Source organism: Musca vetustissima, unplaced genomic scaffold (genome assembly GCF_032173495.1).
Source record: "Musca vetustissima isolate MV318-11 ecotype Yass unplaced genomic scaffold, APGP_CSIRO_Mvet_v1 utg27727, whole genome shotgun sequence".
Lineage (NCBI taxonomy): Eukaryota > Metazoa > Arthropoda > Insecta > Diptera > Muscidae > Musca > Musca vetustissima.
Window position 1 is genome coordinate 56,435 of NW_026880928.1, and position 20,807 is coordinate 77,241.

The window sequence follows — 20,807 nt, forward strand, 5'->3', positions numbered from 1 at the left end:
AAACAATTGTTTGTGTAAAACACAATTTATATAAAATTATAATAAATAAATAATTGGCCTTAGGGGAATATAGAATATGTCTTGTTTCGTGTTCGAAATATTCAATTTGTCGTTTTTGTACAGATATTTACATATCTATTTTAAATATTAATTTATACTAAAAGTCCAAACTTAGAATTTTTATAACAAAATTTGATTGGGGGTTTCTTAAAATAATAATAAAAAAATCTACGGCTCCTCAGTTCATTTCCGCTGCCACTGATTGCGATAGGCCATGTATTGGGCATCATAGGCCTGCTGCGGTTCCACCGGTCGCGGCTGATAGCTATCCGTTGACGAATCATATTCATCGAGTGGTGTGTCCGTTTGCAGCGATCTCTTCCAGTAACCACCACCACCAGATTCACTCCAGTCCTCGCCATGATCCTCATAGTGATGCTGATGATGAGCATGTTCAACATAGACAACCTGTTGTTAGAAAGATTTATTCTTTGAAATAAAAATTACCCAAGGAAATACCAAAGAGACCGGGTGTATTTAACAAAACAAACAACCAAACCTTATTACAGTTTGGAGAGGGGGCCCGGGGTAGGGCTGTAAGGACAGGAAAAGGGGCCAAAGCGCACACTTTTGTCCTTCCCTTGATGTTGTGTAGTTTGTGAGGAATGATAGGTAGTGAAGAAAGTTGTTGTGTTATAGAGAGGTATGTGATGTGTGTATATATGTATATATATTGTTAGGTGTATGTAATGGTGCATAGTGTAATGGAGAATGTAACTTATATTTTAAAAGGAAAATGAAAATGTTTTTTTTTCTTTTGTAACTCAGTATTAAATTTGTTTAATTATGAAACAAAAATAAAAAAATTGTCATGTGAAGTGTCCTGTATGCTGTCCTGTCAATTCTGTTAATAAGTGTAATGGGAATCTATGTTAACTCCTATAGCTCTTCAAGTTTCATTATTTTGATTGGGCTGTCAATTGACTATAGACAGTTTAAGTTATACTGGATAGCTTATTCCAATGTAGAAAATCGTTAATTTGTGGATATCTGTAGGCATATTCTATTACTTTTAACAACATTCGATATTGTTTAATTTTCCTTTTTTTATTGTAAAAACAACAAAACAAACAAATGAAATTGTTGTAAAATAAACAATAACGAATATTGTTAAAAAGTTACAGAATAGGCCTACTGATAAACCTTCAGAATAAGTCAATTTAAAGACACATAATTTTTTCTAAGAGGGTTCTTACTAACTAAGAAATGGGCCCAAACTTATAGGCTTTTGCAATTATTTATCCAATCCACCTAAAGAAAATCAAAACGAATGATTTTGTAATGTGTTGCCAAAATTTTGGAATGAGTTCTTAAAACCCCAAATAGTTGAGGGCTATGTTATATTGGTAATTTTTCTATTGAGATTTTCTATGAAATAACAGAAAATTTAATGATAATTTGTAGGAAATTAAAGGCGATATTGATTAGTTTTTTGTACTGGGAATTGTTCCTAATCCCGGAAAAGACTCAAGAAAAACATATCGACAAATTCCACCTATTCATCGACTATAGCTCCGCATTTGACAGCGCCATTCGTTCTGAGGTGCTTAAAGCCATGTCTGAGTTCGGTATTCCTACAATGTTAATACGGCCATGCAGGATAACTTTAACCGCAGTTAAAGACGGAAAGGACCTCTCAATGCCGAAGGAGGATTCAAGCAAGGTGCTTGAAGGTGAAGGTTTTATTTGGGGGCTATGCCATGTTAAATTTTACATTGGACGATTTTGACACCCAATGACAACCCTAAATATCCAATTAGATTCAATTCTACCTAAAATCCAAAATAATAAACGTTTCTGATTATGGGTTCTATCCTGAAACTTGAGTTATTAAAGTTCGAACGGGCCGACTTTTCTATGCCCTCCATCATAAAGTGGTCATTCAGCTTAGAGCCAAATGGAAATACCTTTTTGTGTACATATACATAATAAAAATTAAATTTCAACAGGGCCAAACTTTTTATGCACGCCTTCATAAGGTGGACATTGAAAATACTTCGGGACTATTTTTCTTTTTGGGTGCTATGCCATGGTAAATTTTGTGTAGGGCGACCTGACACCAAATCGGGAACCCAAAATATCCAATAAGAGTCAATGCTGTTGAAAACCGTACCCAAAATCCGCAAAATACGGAACAATAGTCTTAAAGACATAAAGGGGCTACCCTGAAACTTGAGTCAATAAAGTTCGAATTGGTAGAAGACATATAGGGGCTACCCTGAAACTTGAGTCAATAAAGTTCGAATTGGTAGAACTGTTTATAACCTCCACCATGAGGTAGACATTCAAAAAAACCTAAAATCATTTGAGACTTAAAATTTAAAGGAAGATATATTTGCCAAGATGTGTAATCTATGGACTAAGCTGAAACTTGAGCCCATATTGAAAGTTTTTGGTAGAGAGATTTTCTACCTCATCATAGTTGAAAAAGTTTCCTCAAGATAGTTGAAAAAGTGTCCAAACTCCTTAAAATACCGAAATCTTGTTGTAACGTTATTTGGAAGCTATTCCTAATCATGGACCGTTATTAATAATTCTTGTTCGGATTTTCTATCCAATACCAAATGACAACCAATCCTCACACTTCCGAAAATTGGCGAATATCGATATATGATATGAGGCATATTTCAAGGCGAGTTTATAAACGGAATGACAAATTGAATATACACTCTGCCATAAGGAGAGTATTACATGGGATAATTTTTTGTGTTCTATATATACAGTGGCTCCATCGAATAATCGGACAAGTGTTTGTCAGATATAATAATGCTATACATTTCAAAAAAATGTCTACATGTGTAGTTTTTTTTCGCTTTTAGTTACACATTACTTACTTATATTTCTGAACTATACAAAAAGCAACAACTTTCCTAGTGATAAAAGTAAATTTCGTCAGAAAAACAAAATTAACTCAATTTATTGTGTTCAACGCAAAATCGGACAAAACAAAGTATCAATGTTAAAAGTCCCGTTATTATGCAAATATGAACTTCAAAGCTGTATTTTGTTTGTCGTATTCATTTGTAAATTGCATTTAGATCAAGAAAGTGGTAAAACTAAATAAAAATAAATTTAAATGGCTCCAAAAGGGAAAAAATTCAGTGTGGAAATCAGACAATTAATAGATAAATTGAATTATGAAGGAAGAGAAATTGCCGTATTGGTTGGAATGAATAAATCTACTGTCCACGACATTATAAAGAGGTTCCGTGATGAGTTCAGATTGACCAATAAAAGCAGAGAAGGTCAATGGAAGATATTGAATGAGCGAGAAGAGCGTTCGATATTAAAAGAAATAAAACAATATCCATTTAAAAGCGCAAAAGAACTTAAAATAAATTTAAAAACTCGCACTTGAAAAGTTGTGTGCCTAAATACTATTCGCAATACATTACATAAATATGATTATTATGGAAGAGTTGCAAGAAAAAAAGCATTTATAAGCCTTAAAAATAAAAACAGTAGAATAAAATATGCCAAGGAGTATTTACTAAAATTAGAAGATTTTTGGAAGCAGGTAATTTGATGATAGATCATCTTAAAATACATTTCTATTGATAGTTTCCATTATATTAAGGATCTGTTTACTGACGAAAGCAAATTTAATTCGCACGGATCAGATGGAAAGATGTATGTGTGGCGTAAGCCAAATGCTGAATTTAATCATAAGAATACAAAAGCCACTGTTAAGCACGGATGAGGTTCTGTTATGTTTTGGGTCTGCATGTCGAGTGCGGGAATATACAATTTGCATTTTATTGATGGTAAAATGGACAAATTTGTCTACCTCAACATTTTAAAACAAAATGTAAATCAAAGTGCAGACAAATTGGGTATCGCGAACAACTTTGCCTTTTATCAAGACAACGATCCCAAGCACACATCAGGTGTTGCAAAGCTTTGGTTGATCCATAACTGTCCCAAACTTATACAAACACCTGCACAGAGCCCAGACCTTAACGTAATTGAGCATCTTTGCGAAGAATTAGCTAGAAGAGTGTATGAAAAAAATGTAACTCCTTGGTACAGCTTAAGGAGGCTTTACTGAAATCGTGGAACTCCATAGAGCCGGAGGTATGCCAGAATTTGGTCAAATCAATACCGAAGCGTTTACAGGCCGTTCTGGACAACAAAGAATATGCAACTAAATATTAATTTCTCGATTTTTTGCATTTTTTGACATTGATACTTTGCATTGTCCGATTTTGCGTTGAGCACAATAAATTGAGTTAATTTTGTTTTTCTGGCGAAATTTAATGTTATCACTAGGAAAGTTGTTGTTTTTTGTATTGTTCAGAAATATAAGTAAGTAATGTGTAAATAAAAGCGAAAAAAACTACACATTTAAACAATTTTTTTGAAATGTATAGCATTATTATATCTGACAACCACTTGTCCGATTATTCGATGGAGCCACTGTATATCGCTAAGCCATAATTCCCACACATTTTGAAAATTTCTCAAAGGTATAATAAAACCAGTGAGCGGAGCAGTATAGTCGGACGGAGCCGACCATATAATACCCTACACAACTACCACGGAACTCTAACATTCTGCAGATTTATATTCCAAGAATGGGCAATATTTCGCGATATTTCCAACCTCTTAACCGATTAGAGGTCAATAGCTCCTATTTCTTGCCATGACATCTTTTTCGAATTATGTTTTATATCATAATATCCAATTTTTTTCATTTTACACAGAAAGGTCTTGGTTGAATTGAATAGTGACAGATCATTAGTTGGCCAGATTCATTCTCCAGTGTAATAGTCTGCTTATAATTGTGGCATACAGATCGACTTGAAAAAACGCAATAAAAATAAGCTTCGGTCCACTTCATCTCAAAATTATTATCTGATCATCACCGCAAATTATAGGTGTTGTCCTTGACCATAACCGGCACATCATGGAGCCTTACAGTGAGCATCTGTAAATATTTAAGTGTAACTCTCATATCCGAGCACATACGACAATATAGTTGGTTTCAATTTAAAGGCCAACAACTCCTCTTGGATATACTATCAATTTCTCGGGTCTATGTCCTTCAGAAGTAAATATATATGCCATAGAACACAAATTTTGTCATTTTTCACACAAAAATATGGGTCCATTTGACCCACTAAATATTGACCGATCTGGCATGCTTTTTCTTTGGCCCAATCCCCTTCTCCGTGTAATTTTGCGATATTTGGACCATTATTGCGGCCTCTGGAGCGACCAGAAAATTGGACAAAAATAAAGTTTTTGGTCCATTTCATCTCCTAAATATTAACTTATCTTTTCCAAAAACAATAGGGGTCTTCATTGGCCAGAACCCATCCTACATGCAAAATTTCGTGAAGATTGGCCCATAACTGTGGCCTGTATCGTGTTTATAAAATATAATGGACACACGGATGGACGGACGGACACACATGCCTAGATCGACTCAGCTAGACGAGATATTACGATCGGTATACTTAAAGGTGAGTCTAGGACCAATATTTCGCGGCGTTACAAAACTTTGGGGCTGCACAAAGCTATAATACCCTGACAACATAGTTGTGTAGGGTATAAAAATTAGATCAACAAGGATCATTTAGGATTTCTCTATATCCTATCATAAAACACCAGTGCATATTTTCCACATGGTCAATTCCTACATTGCTACAAGTTTTAGGCGGTCGGTCACAATACCGTCAATAGTTTTGATTTTTAAAAGTAAAAAAACAATATCTTTAAAAATACATCAATACCAAAATGTACAATACTAATAAAAAAGTAACAAAAACAACAACAAAAATAATAACTAAGTAATAATCGTAGTCATGGATAATAAACATTCATACCTTTTGTGGCACTCCGCCACGTTTAACATCGATCCAAAATCGGGCAATATTTATCAGCAAACCAATGAGAGCTATGGCAAAGAATTTAATTTGTAAATGAGCTCCCAAAATTTTTAATAGCAGCTCAATTTTGGCCTTAAGGAATGAACCAAGCAGAATAAATTTTTGTATAGCCTTCTTCTTCTTCTTCTTTTTGCCACGAGTTACTATAATATTGAAAAAAATTAAATAATCACATTAGTAATCACTCGTTTTTTGAGAAAGTAAGGGGAGCTTAAAACTATTTGAAACTGGGAGGTTGGTGTTTGTTAGTAATGGGTGCGTTTTTGAGTGCGTTAATATCCAAGGAAGCTAAAAAAAGCATAAAAACAAAAAATAATAATAAAACTATAATAAAAAAATATTTATAATTCGTATGTACAGCTGACTCCGAACGAATCCATATATTAAAGTTGATATTATATTACATGTAAATAGTTTCAAATGGTTTCGATAATTAATCGAATACTCTGTACAAAAATAGTTACTGAAAGACTACAAATACTACACCCAAGATACACATATCTTGGCCATTCAAAATTGCTTAAATCGGTCTAGATTTTTATATCGACGCCTCCGAACCATAGTATGCTAAGTCGACTTAGCATGTATACGGTCCTTAATTTATATTCTCTGAAATTTTGGTAATCATCGGTCAATCCAAACCAAAGTTATAAGCAAAAATGTACTTAGCATTGCACGTACGATATAAGAAACTTCCATACTTTGAGAGCTTCTACTGAAAAACTCACTTTTCAGACTTAGCATCGATATGTGATCTATGTCATTTTAAATTGTCTGTTAGCGATAGGCAGGGTAAATTAAGTGCCAAATTACAGACACTTTGTTTGGAAAACTGGGCTAGGATCTTCAATGTACTTAAAACTGGCGGAGCCTTAAAAAATCGACCTATATTGAACATTTTCTGGGAGGAAGCTTTCAATTTTTTCTAATTTTATGAGAAGACTTATTGGAGGACAACTCAAAGGATACTCAAAGAACATTACGAGACACTCAAAGGACAAACATTAACCTAAATTGAATAATTTCTGGAAAGTTGTTTTTATTCACTATTGCGATGAGAAAATTAAATTTAAACCGTCAATATTCGGAATGTGAGACATTCCGAATAGAAAATTTTCCGCAAATAGAAAATTTTCCGCAAAAATGTGATTTTTCCTCCAATATTCCGGAATACCAAATTACTGTCACTACAATAGAAGAATGTGCTACCCTTATATGGATGCTATGTCAGTCTTCAAGAATCGTTTATAGTAAATTACAGCTATATCGGTGGGACAATGCAGCCAAATTCTTTAAAATACCGAAAATGGGTCGATACCAAAACATAAACCCAGGCTGGAAAACTTAGGTAGGAATTTCAATTTACCGAAAATAAATAGGACATGTGGGCTATTTTAAAACATTAACCTATATTAAATAATTTCAGGAAATGTTTTGTTATTCACCAGAAAATCTTTTATGTCAAATTGTAGCCATTTCGAAGAGAAAATTCGATTAAAACCTTCAAAATTCAGAAAATCAGACGTGGCTATATGAAAACTTAGATCAATATATATAAATTTTTCGCAAAAAATTGATTTCACTTCCAATATCCCGGAATACCAATTTACAGCCCAAATATATATTTACAATTTTATTGAAAAACGTGTCCACCTCCTCAAAATACCGAATATTGGAAGGTACCGGCACATGGGCCAATATTTATAAATTGTTTTAAGTAGGGAGATGTTCTGCTTAATGAGAATCCCTAATACAAAATTACAGTCAATTTTGTAGACAAAAATGCACAAAATCCTCAACATTCATAATTTTTAGTAGGAATATTTAGTACCCAGTGAAAATCCTAAATAAAAAAATATAACTAGCGTTGAATGGGAAATACCCCGAAGATGTGTTACATAATGAGAACCCAAAATATCAAACTAGAGCCAATTCGTTTGGAAAACGCGTCTAAAATTCATAAAATACCGTTTAGGGGGGAGTACGGTTATATGGAGGCTGCCCTAAAACGTGAGTCAATAATTATAATTGAACCCAAAATTGCAAATTACAGCCAATTCGTTTGGAAAACGCGTCCAAAATCCTTAGAATATTGAATACTGGGGCTACCGTTATATGGGGACTACCCAAAAACTAGGGTCAATGTTCTTCAATGATAACCCAAAATACAAAATTACAACTAATTCGGTTACAAAACGTATGCATAATCCGTAGAATGCCGAATACTGTGGGGTACCGTTATATGAGGGCTACCATAAAATATTAGTAATTTGTATATCCGTACTACAAATTACTAATATTTTAACACAACGAGAACCCAAAATATCGAAAAACGCGTCCTAAATCCTCAAAATACCAAGTACCGTTATTTGAGGATATCCTGAAACTTAATTAATATTATTAATACCGAGATGTGTTATTAATTGTGAACCCAAAATACCAAATTACATCCAATTCGGTTGGAAGCCCCTTCCAAAATACCGATTATTGGGGAATACCGTTATATGGGGCTGCACTGAAACATGGACCAATATTAATATTTTTGGTACGAAGATGTGTTATTAAATGAGAACCCAAAATTGCAAACTACAATTCAGTTGAAAACGGGTCCAAAATCCCAGAATGCCGAATACTGGGGCCTTCCCTGGGGCCTTCAATTTTAATAATTTTTATTACGGATATGTATTTTTCAATGATAACCCAAAATATAAAATTACAGCCAATGCGGTTGAAAAACGTGTCCAAAATAACGAATATCGCAACTACCCTAACATGTTGACAGAAATAACACTCCACCTTATGGTGGAAGGTATAACTAGTGTATGTATGGTGTTTGTCTTCGCTATTATATACCTGTTATCGTCATTTAAAAATCCAATATTTGGCCAAAATAATACAACAGTTCAAAGAATTCCAATTTGAACGAATTAACATCAGCACCCTGTTTCATGAGTAACAAAATGCCGATAATGCAGTACAGCCATATTTGTGGTTTATGGCAATGCTATACATAATAACTCGTAGCACTAGGTGTCTATGAATCACCCTGTTTTTTGAATTTAGAACATTCAGTGTGGTAATATCGAGCCATATTCGCAAAAAAACCTAACCCTCAAATTAGAAATTTTACAGGAAAAGTTTTTTTTAAATAAATTCAGATTTAATAAAGCTATTATTTTGAAATTTAGAAATATATTTTTATTTTAAACCACTGTTCTAAATTCAAAATATTAGCTTTATTAAATCTGAATTTATTAAAAAAAACTTCTCCTATACACGTAAAATTAGAGAGAGATAGTTCTCTCCGAGCCGTGTTAAAAGAGTATTAGATATACATGAATAAATATAAAATACTATTAATAAATAATTGTATATACAACTTTAACAAATTTTTAGGTTAAATTGTAGAAAGTAAATTTGAAATAAAAAATAATTGGGAATTTTTGAGGGATATCGGGATATAAAATATATGTCGATAAACCGACATATACTTATAAATTTCATACCAAATTACTTTTCCCTTCTACAAGTTAACCTCTCTCACACTCTCCTTCGACTAACTACAAAATAGAAACAAAAAGAAAAGCATAACGAAGCACAAAGCATGCGGGTGATAGGAAATGGTGCACAAAAGTTATTCAAACACACACCTCCAATACTTCTACCATATTTCAGTGGACGTTTTTTGCGTTTTCCGCCTCCCTGCAGAATATCAACATCGCTGAGTGCATCCAACAATCCAAGTCCAAGGTCCGAGGCCGGTTCTTGTTCAACAACTATTGTTGTGGTGTCATCACCCAATGCTTGGCCCTTCTTCTTGCGTTTACGTCTTTTCTCTTTAATCGGTTTAATTTTTCGTTTACCCGGTTTCACCTTATGGACAACTTCCTCAACATGATGTTCGGCCTCCTCCAGGTGATGTTCTAACGGTTGTACAATCAAGAGATTAGCAGCCTGCGCTGGAATATCATGTTGACTGCCTTTTTTCTTATTCTGATTTTTCTTTTTTCTTCTGCGGTCATTGGCGTCTTTCACATCACCAGTTCCCGTGTGTTCACCATCGCTTTGAGATTCGATTTCAATGAATTCATTGCCATTGGAAGCGTTATCATTGATGATGGCGGTATTTTTCACATCACCATCCTCATCGCCTTCATCATCACCCTCCTCATCTCCATTATCATTATCTGTATCATCTCCTTCGTCCTCATCATCTGTTTCATCATCATTTTCATTTTCGTCCACCACCTCATCATTATCACTGGCCGGCTGATCATTTTGTATGTCATTGTGAACTTTGAAATTTTGTATATAATCATATTCTCGTCCAAGGAATCTGAAAAAAATTAAAATTAAAATCAATTCCTCTTTCTTTTGTGTTTGCCACAACCCCTGTTGTTTTATCTTACCCATCCAAAGTATCTGCTACGTACTCCTTCATATAGTTGGTACCAATTTCAATTTTCTTCAAAATGGTTGATGGTTTTTCTTTAATAACCAAATCGGATGCACTATAGCCACGTCGCTCCAACGTAGCATTCAATTGCTGATCGGCTTCAACTGAAATCGAAGGGACAAAGCGAAAAAACGTCAGAAAAACATGATTAAAATACTCAAAATATCTAATAGTGGCGCTACAGTTATATTGGGCTATAATAAGACGGAGATCAATATTGATATTTTTGGTAGTGACATTTGGCAGCCAATGGGAATACAAAATACCAAATTACAGCCAATTCGGTTGAAAAACGTGTGCAAAATTATCAAAATACCGACTTGGGTCAGTATTAATAACTTTCAGTGGGTAGATGTGGTGATACCGTTACACGAATCCAAAATACGAAATTACAACCAATTTTATTGAAAAGCGTGCCAAAAAAACCCCTAGTGGAGGATACCTTTAACGTGGGTCAATATTAAAAACAGTTAGGAAGGAAATATACTATACATTGACAACCCAAAATACCAAATTACAACCAAACGGGTTGGAAAACGTGTACACAATCCCCAAAATACCGAATATTGGGAGGTACTGTTATATGGGGGCTACCCTGAAACAAATTTCAATAGTAATAATAATTTTTGGTACGGATATGTGTTATTCAATGAAAACCCAAAATACCCAATTACAGCCAATTCGATGGAAAATGTGTCCAAAATCACAGAATACCGAATACTGGAGGTTACTATTATATGAGGGGCTACCCTGAAACTTGGGCCATCTTCAAGACCAATCAGGGCAATAATCGTGGATTTTTAACAAATACATTGTTGAGTCTTATCAGATCTAATACTTTTAAAGGCCTATTAGTGGTACAGGCTTGGATTTTGATTATTTTTTAAAGGCCTATTAGATCGTGGATTTTAAAGAATATTTTTGAGGACTATCAGAGCTATAAGCGTAGGTATTCCAAAGAATATTTATAATGGCCTATCAGAGGTATAAGCGTGATTTTTTAAAGAATATTTTTCAAGCGTAGAATTAAAAAAAATAATATTTTTGAGGACTGTCGAAGCTATAAGCCTTGATGACACTGTGCGACACGAAAATTTTTCAGGGGTTCTAATGTACCAATTCTGTTTAGTTGTAGTCCCTATGGGCCTATCTCGTTTCCTTTTGCCTGTTACAAACATAACGGTTTGTAACAGGAAACGACACAGCCCCATATTTGCTTTAGAGAATATGCATAGAATCAATACAATAATGTGTATAAGTCATCCATTTTTTAACCGATTTTTATCATTTTAGAAAGCTAATTTAATTATCTTCCCCGTGATATCATAATTTCATCGTACAGTCCGAAGAAAAATAATTTTTGTCATTTTATGCGCATTTTTTCACATTTCAACCGCTGTAACTCAGCCAATCCTCAACCGATTTACCAAATATATATCTTGTTTGAAAAAGAAAAAAAGAATAATATAAATCCGTTATAAAGTAAATAATTTATTCAAGTTTCAAATGGAAAACCCACGAAACCACGTTTTTCTCTATATTCACAGGTCTATCACAGGTATATGTTGGATTTTTAGGAATTAAGGCCTATCAGAGCTATAAGCGTGGATTTTAAGAAATATTTTTATTGACTTCTAAATAATATTTTTAAATACCTATCACAGCAATAAGCTTGGATTTTTAAAGAATAGTTTTTGAGGACAGTTAGAGCTATAAGCGTGAATTTTAAAGAATAGTTTTTGAGGACAAGTATCTTGAAGAGTTTATGTGAGTTCCTGCCAATAGGCCTTCCTCGCAAACAATTAACATGCTGTCCTCACGGACTGCACCAAGGGCCCCAACGGACCGCGGCATCGGACATCACAACACAAACAATGAACAAAACTGCCCTTACGGACAACCTACACTACATCCACAGTACGAGTGAAACACAAGAAGTGGAAACCGCGAACCACCAACGATGCACAGACAACCGCAGGTAGCCCGTACACCACCTACAACTGCCAACAACCGCCGATAACCGCACCGAGACCAGCACCGCCACCCGGTGCACCTACCCACCACCACCCGGTGCAACCGACCAAACTCAACTGCAAGAGGGTTATGTACGAGGACCACATTCACTAAGTACAGTCCTTCTCCTAAATGCTTCACGAGCAAAACTACTTAAACAACTAAAGGTCCGATCGTCTTCAAGTGCCCTACTGAAATCCCACCCCGCCCCTCCATTCGATATACCCATACTTGCTAAATCTCTAATGTCGTCATAGTAACAGCATTCCGTCAGTATACGCTTCCAGTCCTCGGTCATCCCGCACCCACATAAATCCCTCTGGGCAAGGCCTCTTTTATGCAGAAAAGCATTAAGAGAGCCATGCCCCGTCAGTAAGAAACCAGAACTTAAGCCGAAGCGAAAGTCTGGCCGGTCCACTACGAACGTTGCGTCACGAATAAATTCGTACGTCACCCTCCCTTTGTCACTGTTCGTCCACCTAGTCCTCCACCTATCAACACAATCCGAAGGATAGTGCTGTACCGCCTACTCTCCCCATCCACCAAATCAGAAGGCCTGAGCCAATCATCCTCATCCAACCGCAAACCACGCTTAAGCTTATACATGATAGCCCTACATCTCACATCAAGATCAAGCGGCGCGTCGCCAAGCAGCACTTGCAACGCCTCTGTTGAAACAGTGCGACATACTGGCAAGCACGCTAACATGACGACCCGCTGACACGAAGGAGCTTCCTCTGCCCGAAGACAGAAGAGGCAGCTCTGTACCATATAGGTGCACCATAAGTTGCGCAGGCAACAAAAAGCACACCATATATGATACGTACCGAGCGCCTACTCAAGCCCCAATCAGTCCCCAAAACACGCCTGATGGTCCCAACGACCGTTGTCAGCTTCTCTTTCAATCGATCAAAGTGGTCCGTGCCCTAAAGTCCACTAGTGGCAAAGCCAACTCCCTGACACGGTTCGCATAATGGTCCCAGTTCACATCCCGTTCCTTCCAACCCCTGAAACGCTCAGTTCCCTGCGTACGTCCCCTAGGAGTGGCCAAAATCTCAATGAGATTATGGTCACTCACACCCCAGTCTTCGCAAACACTCCAACTAAACTGGTAAGCTGTCATTGCTGCCCCATTTGCAGCCGTCACGTCTATGTCACTCACCCCGGAGGGACCATCAAAGGTATACAGATCCGAGGGCTCATTTAATATCTCGAAGCCCCTCGCTAACACCCATTCACTAAGCGCTTCTCCTCGGATGCGATTCCGATGACCAGATGTTGACCTGGTCATCTTGGAGAACCACAGCGAGGAGGTTGCGTTCGCATCTAGCCCTAGGATTAGCGGACAACTACTCTCGAGGAGTAGTACCGTATCCATATACCTTGAATATGGCTCCAGAGGTGAGCTGAATTGGCAGTAGATGCTAGCCAGCAACATCTTCCCTCCCGCCCATTCAACGGACACACACACCCCCTCAGGTTGGCTACTTCTAACAGTACAGTCGACGTCACTGTTAACAACTATTATAGCAGAGCCACATCCCTCGTCCGTAAAGGCTCGCATCCCCCCGGCAATCCTCTAACACAACCATCCCTGCAGTAAAGCTCCTGCACCAACGCAAACATGGCACCCATACGGAGAAGCGCATGACCAAATTCATGCATAACGCTCGCAGAACGCTAGCAATTATATTGAAGCAGCTTAACCATTAACGTCTGGCATAAGCTCTAGCCATCAGCGCCGCATAAATTGTACAATCTGAGGACAGTTAGAGCTATAAGCGTGAATTTTAAAGAACATTTTTTGAGGACAGTCAGAGCTATAGCTTTGTGCAGCCCCAAGAGTTTATAACGCCGCGAAATATTGATCCTAGACTCACCTTTAAGTATACCGATCGTCATATCTCGACCAGCCGAGTCGATCTAGACATGTGTGTCCGTCCGCCCGACCATTATAATTTGTAAACACGATACAGGCCACAGTTATGGACCAATCTTCATGAAATTTTGCATGTAGGATGGGTTCTGGCCAATGATGGCCCCAATTGTTTTTGGTAAAGATCGGTTAATATTTAGGGGATGATATGGACCAAATACTTAATTTTTGTAGGATTTTCTGGCCGCTCCAGAGGCCGCAATTATGGTCCGAACATGGCGAAATTTTACTGGGAGAAGGGGATCGGGCCAAAGAATAAGCATGCCTTGTTTGATAAAGATGGGTCAATATTTAGCGGCTCAAATGGACCCTGACTTTTGTGTGAAAAATGAACAATTTTTTTTTCTATAGCGTATATATTTACCCCTGACGGACATAGACCCAAGAAGTTGATAGTATATCCAATAGGAGGACCGAAAACTTATTTTTTTGTGTTTTTTCGATTCGATGTATAGGCTACAATTATAAGCCGAACATCACAACACAATCCACGGTGAAGGAAATATGGACAAGTAGTTAGAAGGGCTGTACTGAATATTGGTAATATAAAAGGTGCTGTTGACCTGTAATCGGCAAAGGGGGTGCAACTATTCCAGGCTCGGAATAAAAATCCACAGAAAGATAGAGTTCTGTGGTAGTTGTGTAGGGTATCATATGGTCGGCCCTGTCCGACTAGTATAGTCTTTTAACTAGAATAATCAGATTAATTAGCTTGGATTTGTATGATATCGTGGATATTATCAAAAAATATTTTTCTCCAGCATGCATAATTTTTTGTTAGCTCCAACCAATTGACAAAATCTCCAAACTTATGAACCCATCAACTGCATTTTCTGAAGAAAAAATTATTTGACCAAGCAGTTGTTTTTATATATGCAGTTAAAAAAGTAACCGTCGGTTTCAAAGTCAGGGCTGTACGGCGGATGACCCATCAATTCCATATTCGGGCCGACCATAAGGTCGCTGATGAAAGACGGTATCTGAGAGCTCCCAATGGCATGATGCACGGTAACTCGTTTTCTACTTTTTTTTAGTTTTACGGACGACTTCGGGCAAACAAATTATGATATACCACCCAAAATGAACCTACCTACGGTGCTCAAGCGGAATAGTCGCCACGTGGGCAATTTTGACGAAGTAGTTATATTTCGAAAACTGTCGATTTTGTCTATATTTTTTATCTTTGCCTATTTTTAGAACAGCACAAACTTTTGCCTACACCTAATACAATTTACTGCAAACATAAACGAGAAAAAAACGCATTAATCAACTAAACGTTGCTACCACATCTATTTTGACATTAACCGACAATTGTTATTGTCACTGTCACCACAAAAACCGACCATAGACCGACCGACAGACAGATAACTCTGTAACGGTGATTATCACTTTATGACTTGAACATTAAATATGTGATGCCTGAGTGTGCGCGCATGCGCATAAATAAACATAAATCGTTTACAGGAGTTTGGTTAATGGCAACGATGTAATAACTCATTTATTTTTCTGTTCATCTTTACGTCAAAGGCTATTGTTAATGGACGGAGACTCATGTAGGTAGGTATTTTTTCTCACATTTAATTAAATTTTATTACATAACTTAAAATAGAAAATAAGTGGCCAAAAGATTATATAAGAAATGTCTTGATTTGCTCGCAACTTACCTTTCAATTTTTGCCACTGGGAATGCAGTTCATTGTCCCAGATATCCAAAATGCGTCCAGATTGTTGACGGGCACATGACCAGGGTTCGTTACGGATGGGACATAAGACTAAATCTAAATATGGCGAAACTTCTGTAATAGATAAAATGGAAAAAACAATAACATTAAAATACAATTAAAAACTGTGTAAATAAATTTTAAATATTTAGTTTATTTTAATTCCCATTTAATGAATTCAATCGTATGAACAAATTAATTTACTTTTAGTTAACGCTTGGTTCAATCTTGTTAAGCGTGTGGAAAGATGCAGAAACAATGTAAACAAAAACCCAAATGTTAGCCAATGCGTCTAGCATTATTGCATCTCTGTTGCTGCTGCTGTTGCAGCAGCTTCATGCCAAATACGATAGATATATAAATAAATAAACATTTGGGAGAAAGTTGTGTTTATTTGGTCTGTTGGTATATTTGATTGTTTGCCATATTTTCTGTGTCTTCACAGTTTTTCTCAGTTTCCGATTTTTTTTATTTTTGAATTTTATTTTATTCCACTAGCCTCAATAAAACTATTGTCATGTCATGCCTTGTTAGCACATAACATAGTTTTCATACAATATTTATATTATTTTATTGATGCTGTGTTTAATTACTTGTATGTCGTTTACACAATTATCGAGTTATGGTTTCAATTTTTAAAAATTATGACGAAATGTCAACAAATAACCAGTAAGGAAAGTAGTAAAGTCGGACGGGGCCGACTATATGATACCCTTCACCACTATGGGTATATTAAACAGGACTATTCGTGCAAATCGAAAGATATATAGAGACTTGGGTGAAATCGGACGAAACTATATATGGGAGCTATATAGAAATCTGGACCGGTTTTCTCGAAACTTGGCAGACATTCATTCTAGACTCAATTCAGTACGTTATGCCAAATTGCAAATAGAAAGATATTTAGCGACTTTGGTGCACCATTTACATGAAATCGGACGAAACTATATATGGGAGCTATATCTAAATCTGGACCGATTTTCACGAAAAAAGGCAGACATCACTCTAGGCTCAATTGAGTACGTTATCCAAATTTCGTGCAAATCGAAAGATATATTGCGACTTTGGTGCATCATTTACATGAAATCGGACGAAACTATATATGGGAGCTATATAGAAATGTGGACCGATTTGCTCGAAACTTGACAGACATCTTTCTAGGCTCAATTCAGTACGTTATGCCAAATTTCGTGCAAATCGAAAGATATATAGGGACTTTGGTGCACCATTTACATGAAATCGGACGAAACTATATATGGGAGCTATATCTAAATCTGGACCGATTTTCTCCATACTTGGCAGACATCACTCTAGGCTCAATTCAATACGTTATGCCAAATTTCGTGCAAATCGAAAGATATATAGGGACTTTGGTGCACCATTTACATGAAATCGGACGAAACTATATATGGGAGCTATATCTAAATCTTGACCGATTTTCACGAAACTTGGCAGACATCATTCTAGACTCAATTCAGTACGTTATGCAAAATTTCGTGCAAATCGAAAGATATATAGCGACTTTGGTGCACCATGTACATGAAATTGGACGAAACTATATATGGGAGCTATATCTAAATCTGGACCGATTTTCTCGAAACTTGGCAGACATCATTCTAGGCTCAATTCAGTACGTTATGCCAAATTTCGTGCAAATCGAAAGATATATAGCGACTTGGGTGCATCATTTACATGAAATCGGACGAAACTATATAGAAATCTGGACCGATTTTCTCGAAACTTGGCGGACATCTTTCTAGGCTCAATTCAGTACGTTATGCCAAATTTCGTGCAAATCGAAAGATATATAGCGACTTTGGTGCACCATTTACATGAAATCGGACGAAACTATATATGGGAGCTATATCTAAATCTGGACCGATTTTCTCCATACTTGGCAGACATCACTCTAGGCTCAATTCAATACGTTATGCCAAATTTCGTGCAAATCGAAAGATATATAGGGACTTTGGTGCACCATTTACATGAAATCGGACGAAACTATATATGGGAGCTATATCTAAATCTTGACCGATTTTCACGAAACTTGGCAGACATCATTCTAGACTCAATTCAGTACGTTATGCAAAATTTCGTGCAAATCGAAAGATATATTGTGACTTTGGTGCACCATGTACATGAAATTGGACGAAACTATATATGGGAGCTATATCTAAATCTGGACCGATTTTCTCGAAACTTGGCAGACATCATTCTAGGCTCAATTCAGTACGTTATGCCAAATTTCGTGCAAATCGAAAGATATATAGCGACTTTGGTGCATCATTTACATGAAATCGGACGAAACTATATAGAAATCTGGACCGATTTTCTCGAAACTTGGCGGACATCTTTCTAGGCTCAATTCAGTACGTTATGCCAAATTTCGTGCAAATCGAAAGATATATAGCGACTTTGGTGTACCATTTACATGAAATAGGACGAAACTATATATGGGAGCTATATCTAAATCTGGACCGATTTTCACGAAACTTGGCACACATCATTCTAGACCTAAATGATTAGGCTGTACCAAATTTCGTGCAAATCGGAAGATATATAGGGACTTTTGTACACCATTTACATTAAATCGGACGAAAATATATATGGGAGCTATATCTAAATCTGAACCGATTTTTCCCAATTTCAATAGGGTTCGTCCTTGGGCCAAATAAGTGACCTGTGCCAAATTTCATTCAAATCGGATCATAAATGCGACCTGTACTTTGTTTACAATTTAACATCTACAGACGGACAGACGGACAGACGGACGGACGGACGGACATGCATAAATCGACTCAGAAAGTGATTCTATGCATATTCTCAAAAGGAACCATGTGTCTATCTCGTTTCCTTTTGCCTGTTACAAACATATGCACAAAGACATAATACCCTGTACCACAGAGTGGTGAAGGGTATAAAAACGATGCTAAGTTCAGCCCAGACGAACTTTTTTATTCTCCACCATGAGGATGACAATCAAAATATCTAAAATTAATGGGGGCTCCTAAGAGAAAACTCATGTTATGATATGACCTTGAACATACCAAAAAACAAATGAGGAAAATATGATTGAAATTTTCAATATATCTACTATGTGGCTATAATAAAACAGAGATCAATGTTGATATTTTTTGGTAGTGGGATTATACAGTTAATGATAATACAAAATACCAAATTACTGCCAATTCGGTTGAAAAATGTGTCCAAAATACTCAAAATACTGACTTGGGACAATATTAATAATTATACCCTGACAACTATGTTGTCGGGGTTTTATAGCTTTGTGCAGGCCCAAGAGTTTGTAACGCTGCGAAATATTGGTTCTAGACCAACCCTTAAGTATACCGATCGTCATATCACGACTATGTGAGTAGATCTAGACATGTGTGTCCGTCTGTCCATTATAATTTATAAACACGATACATACCACAGTTATTAACAAATCTTTACGAAATTTTGCATGTACGATGTGTTCTGCCCACTTTTGTATTCTGTAACGTATATATTTACCCCTGAAGGACATATAGTCGAGAACTTTATAAGATATCCAAGAGGAGTGGTTGGCCTTTAAATCGATACCAATTATTTTGTCGTATGTACTCGTAGTTACACGTAAATATTTACAGGTGCTTACGCGTTCAGCGCTGATCGCTTTGAAATGTTGCATAAGGTTCCAGTTATGGTCAAGAACAACGCCTTTAATTTTCAGTTATGATCAGATATTAATTTTGGGATGAAGTGGACCGAAGTTATGGTCAAGGACAAAGGCTTTAATTTTCAGTTATGATCAGATATTAATTTTGGGATGAAGTGGACCGAAAAACCAATTTATTAGTTGGATAGTATGACAATATTCGCCAAGGTGTAAAGTCATGAAAGTTAATAATTTCATACCTCGCTGAAGATCCATATTATAATCATTATTTTTTATGTGAATAAAACCAAATTGACACAGGTCAAAGTGAACCAATATTGATAATATTTAGAATGAAGATGCCTTACCCAATGAGAACCCAAAGTACAAAATTGTAGCCTATTTGGTTGGAAAACAACCTTTTCTTTACCGAAATTTGGGAGGTACTTCTATATGGGGACTATTGCACAAAGTAGGAATAATATTCATAACTTTTGATAAAAGGATCTTATGACAACCCAAAATACCAAATTACAATAAATTCTATTGAAAAACGAGATGCTGCTAACAGAATGATAAACTCAATATACTCTCCACCTTATGGTGGAGAGTATAATTTAATAGCAAATTACAGACACTCAAGAAACTTGAATATACCAAAAATCAGCGGGAGCTTTTTTATGGGAGACATGTATTGAAAAGTTTCTGAAACTATTTTTTTATCCCCTGAAATTGGAAAAACAAAGTTAGTAGAATATAAGAAAAAAATTGTTTTTCTCTTTAAAAACAGGAGGCACGTCCTCCTCCAGCTAGAATAGAAGGTATAGGACCATATACCATACGAACGAGATTTTCTTATATTTTTTAGTTTAGTTCGATAAAACACGTGGCAAGTTAAGCGAGCACTTAACACAGCGCCATTTTGTAATTTTTTAAGCCCGTAGGCGTGATTAACTCCTTAAATGCGTCTTTCTTGTGATGCGTCCGAAGACGAACATATATAAGAAATTTATACCAACGCTCATATTAATAAATGACCCAATGGTCATTTTTTAATAACAAGATGGAAATAATTCCAAAAAAGTGTTAGGTA

General features: G+C 36.2%; 1 protein-coding gene across 1 annotated transcript in view; it reads right to left on the reverse strand.

Annotated features, from left to right (window-relative positions):
• Positions 1–216: 216 nt before the first annotated feature.
• The window catches only part of LOC133326926 (ATP-dependent RNA helicase ddx54), a 39,081-nt gene continuing 18,490 nt past the window's right edge, over positions 217–20,807 (reverse strand). The window contains exons 2-6 of the mRNA XM_061535540.1: positions 16,021–16,152; positions 10,361–10,511; positions 9,602–10,287; positions 5,889–6,094; positions 217–468 (exon numbers count right to left, since the gene is read on the reverse strand). Of these exons, the coding sequence (XP_061391524.1) occupies positions 244–468; positions 5,889–6,094; positions 9,602–10,287; positions 10,361–10,511; positions 16,021–16,152 (1,400 nt within the window). The 3' untranslated portion in view covers positions 217–243. The remainder of the gene's footprint in view (positions 469–5,888; positions 6,095–9,601; positions 10,288–10,360; positions 10,512–16,020; positions 16,153–20,807) is intronic.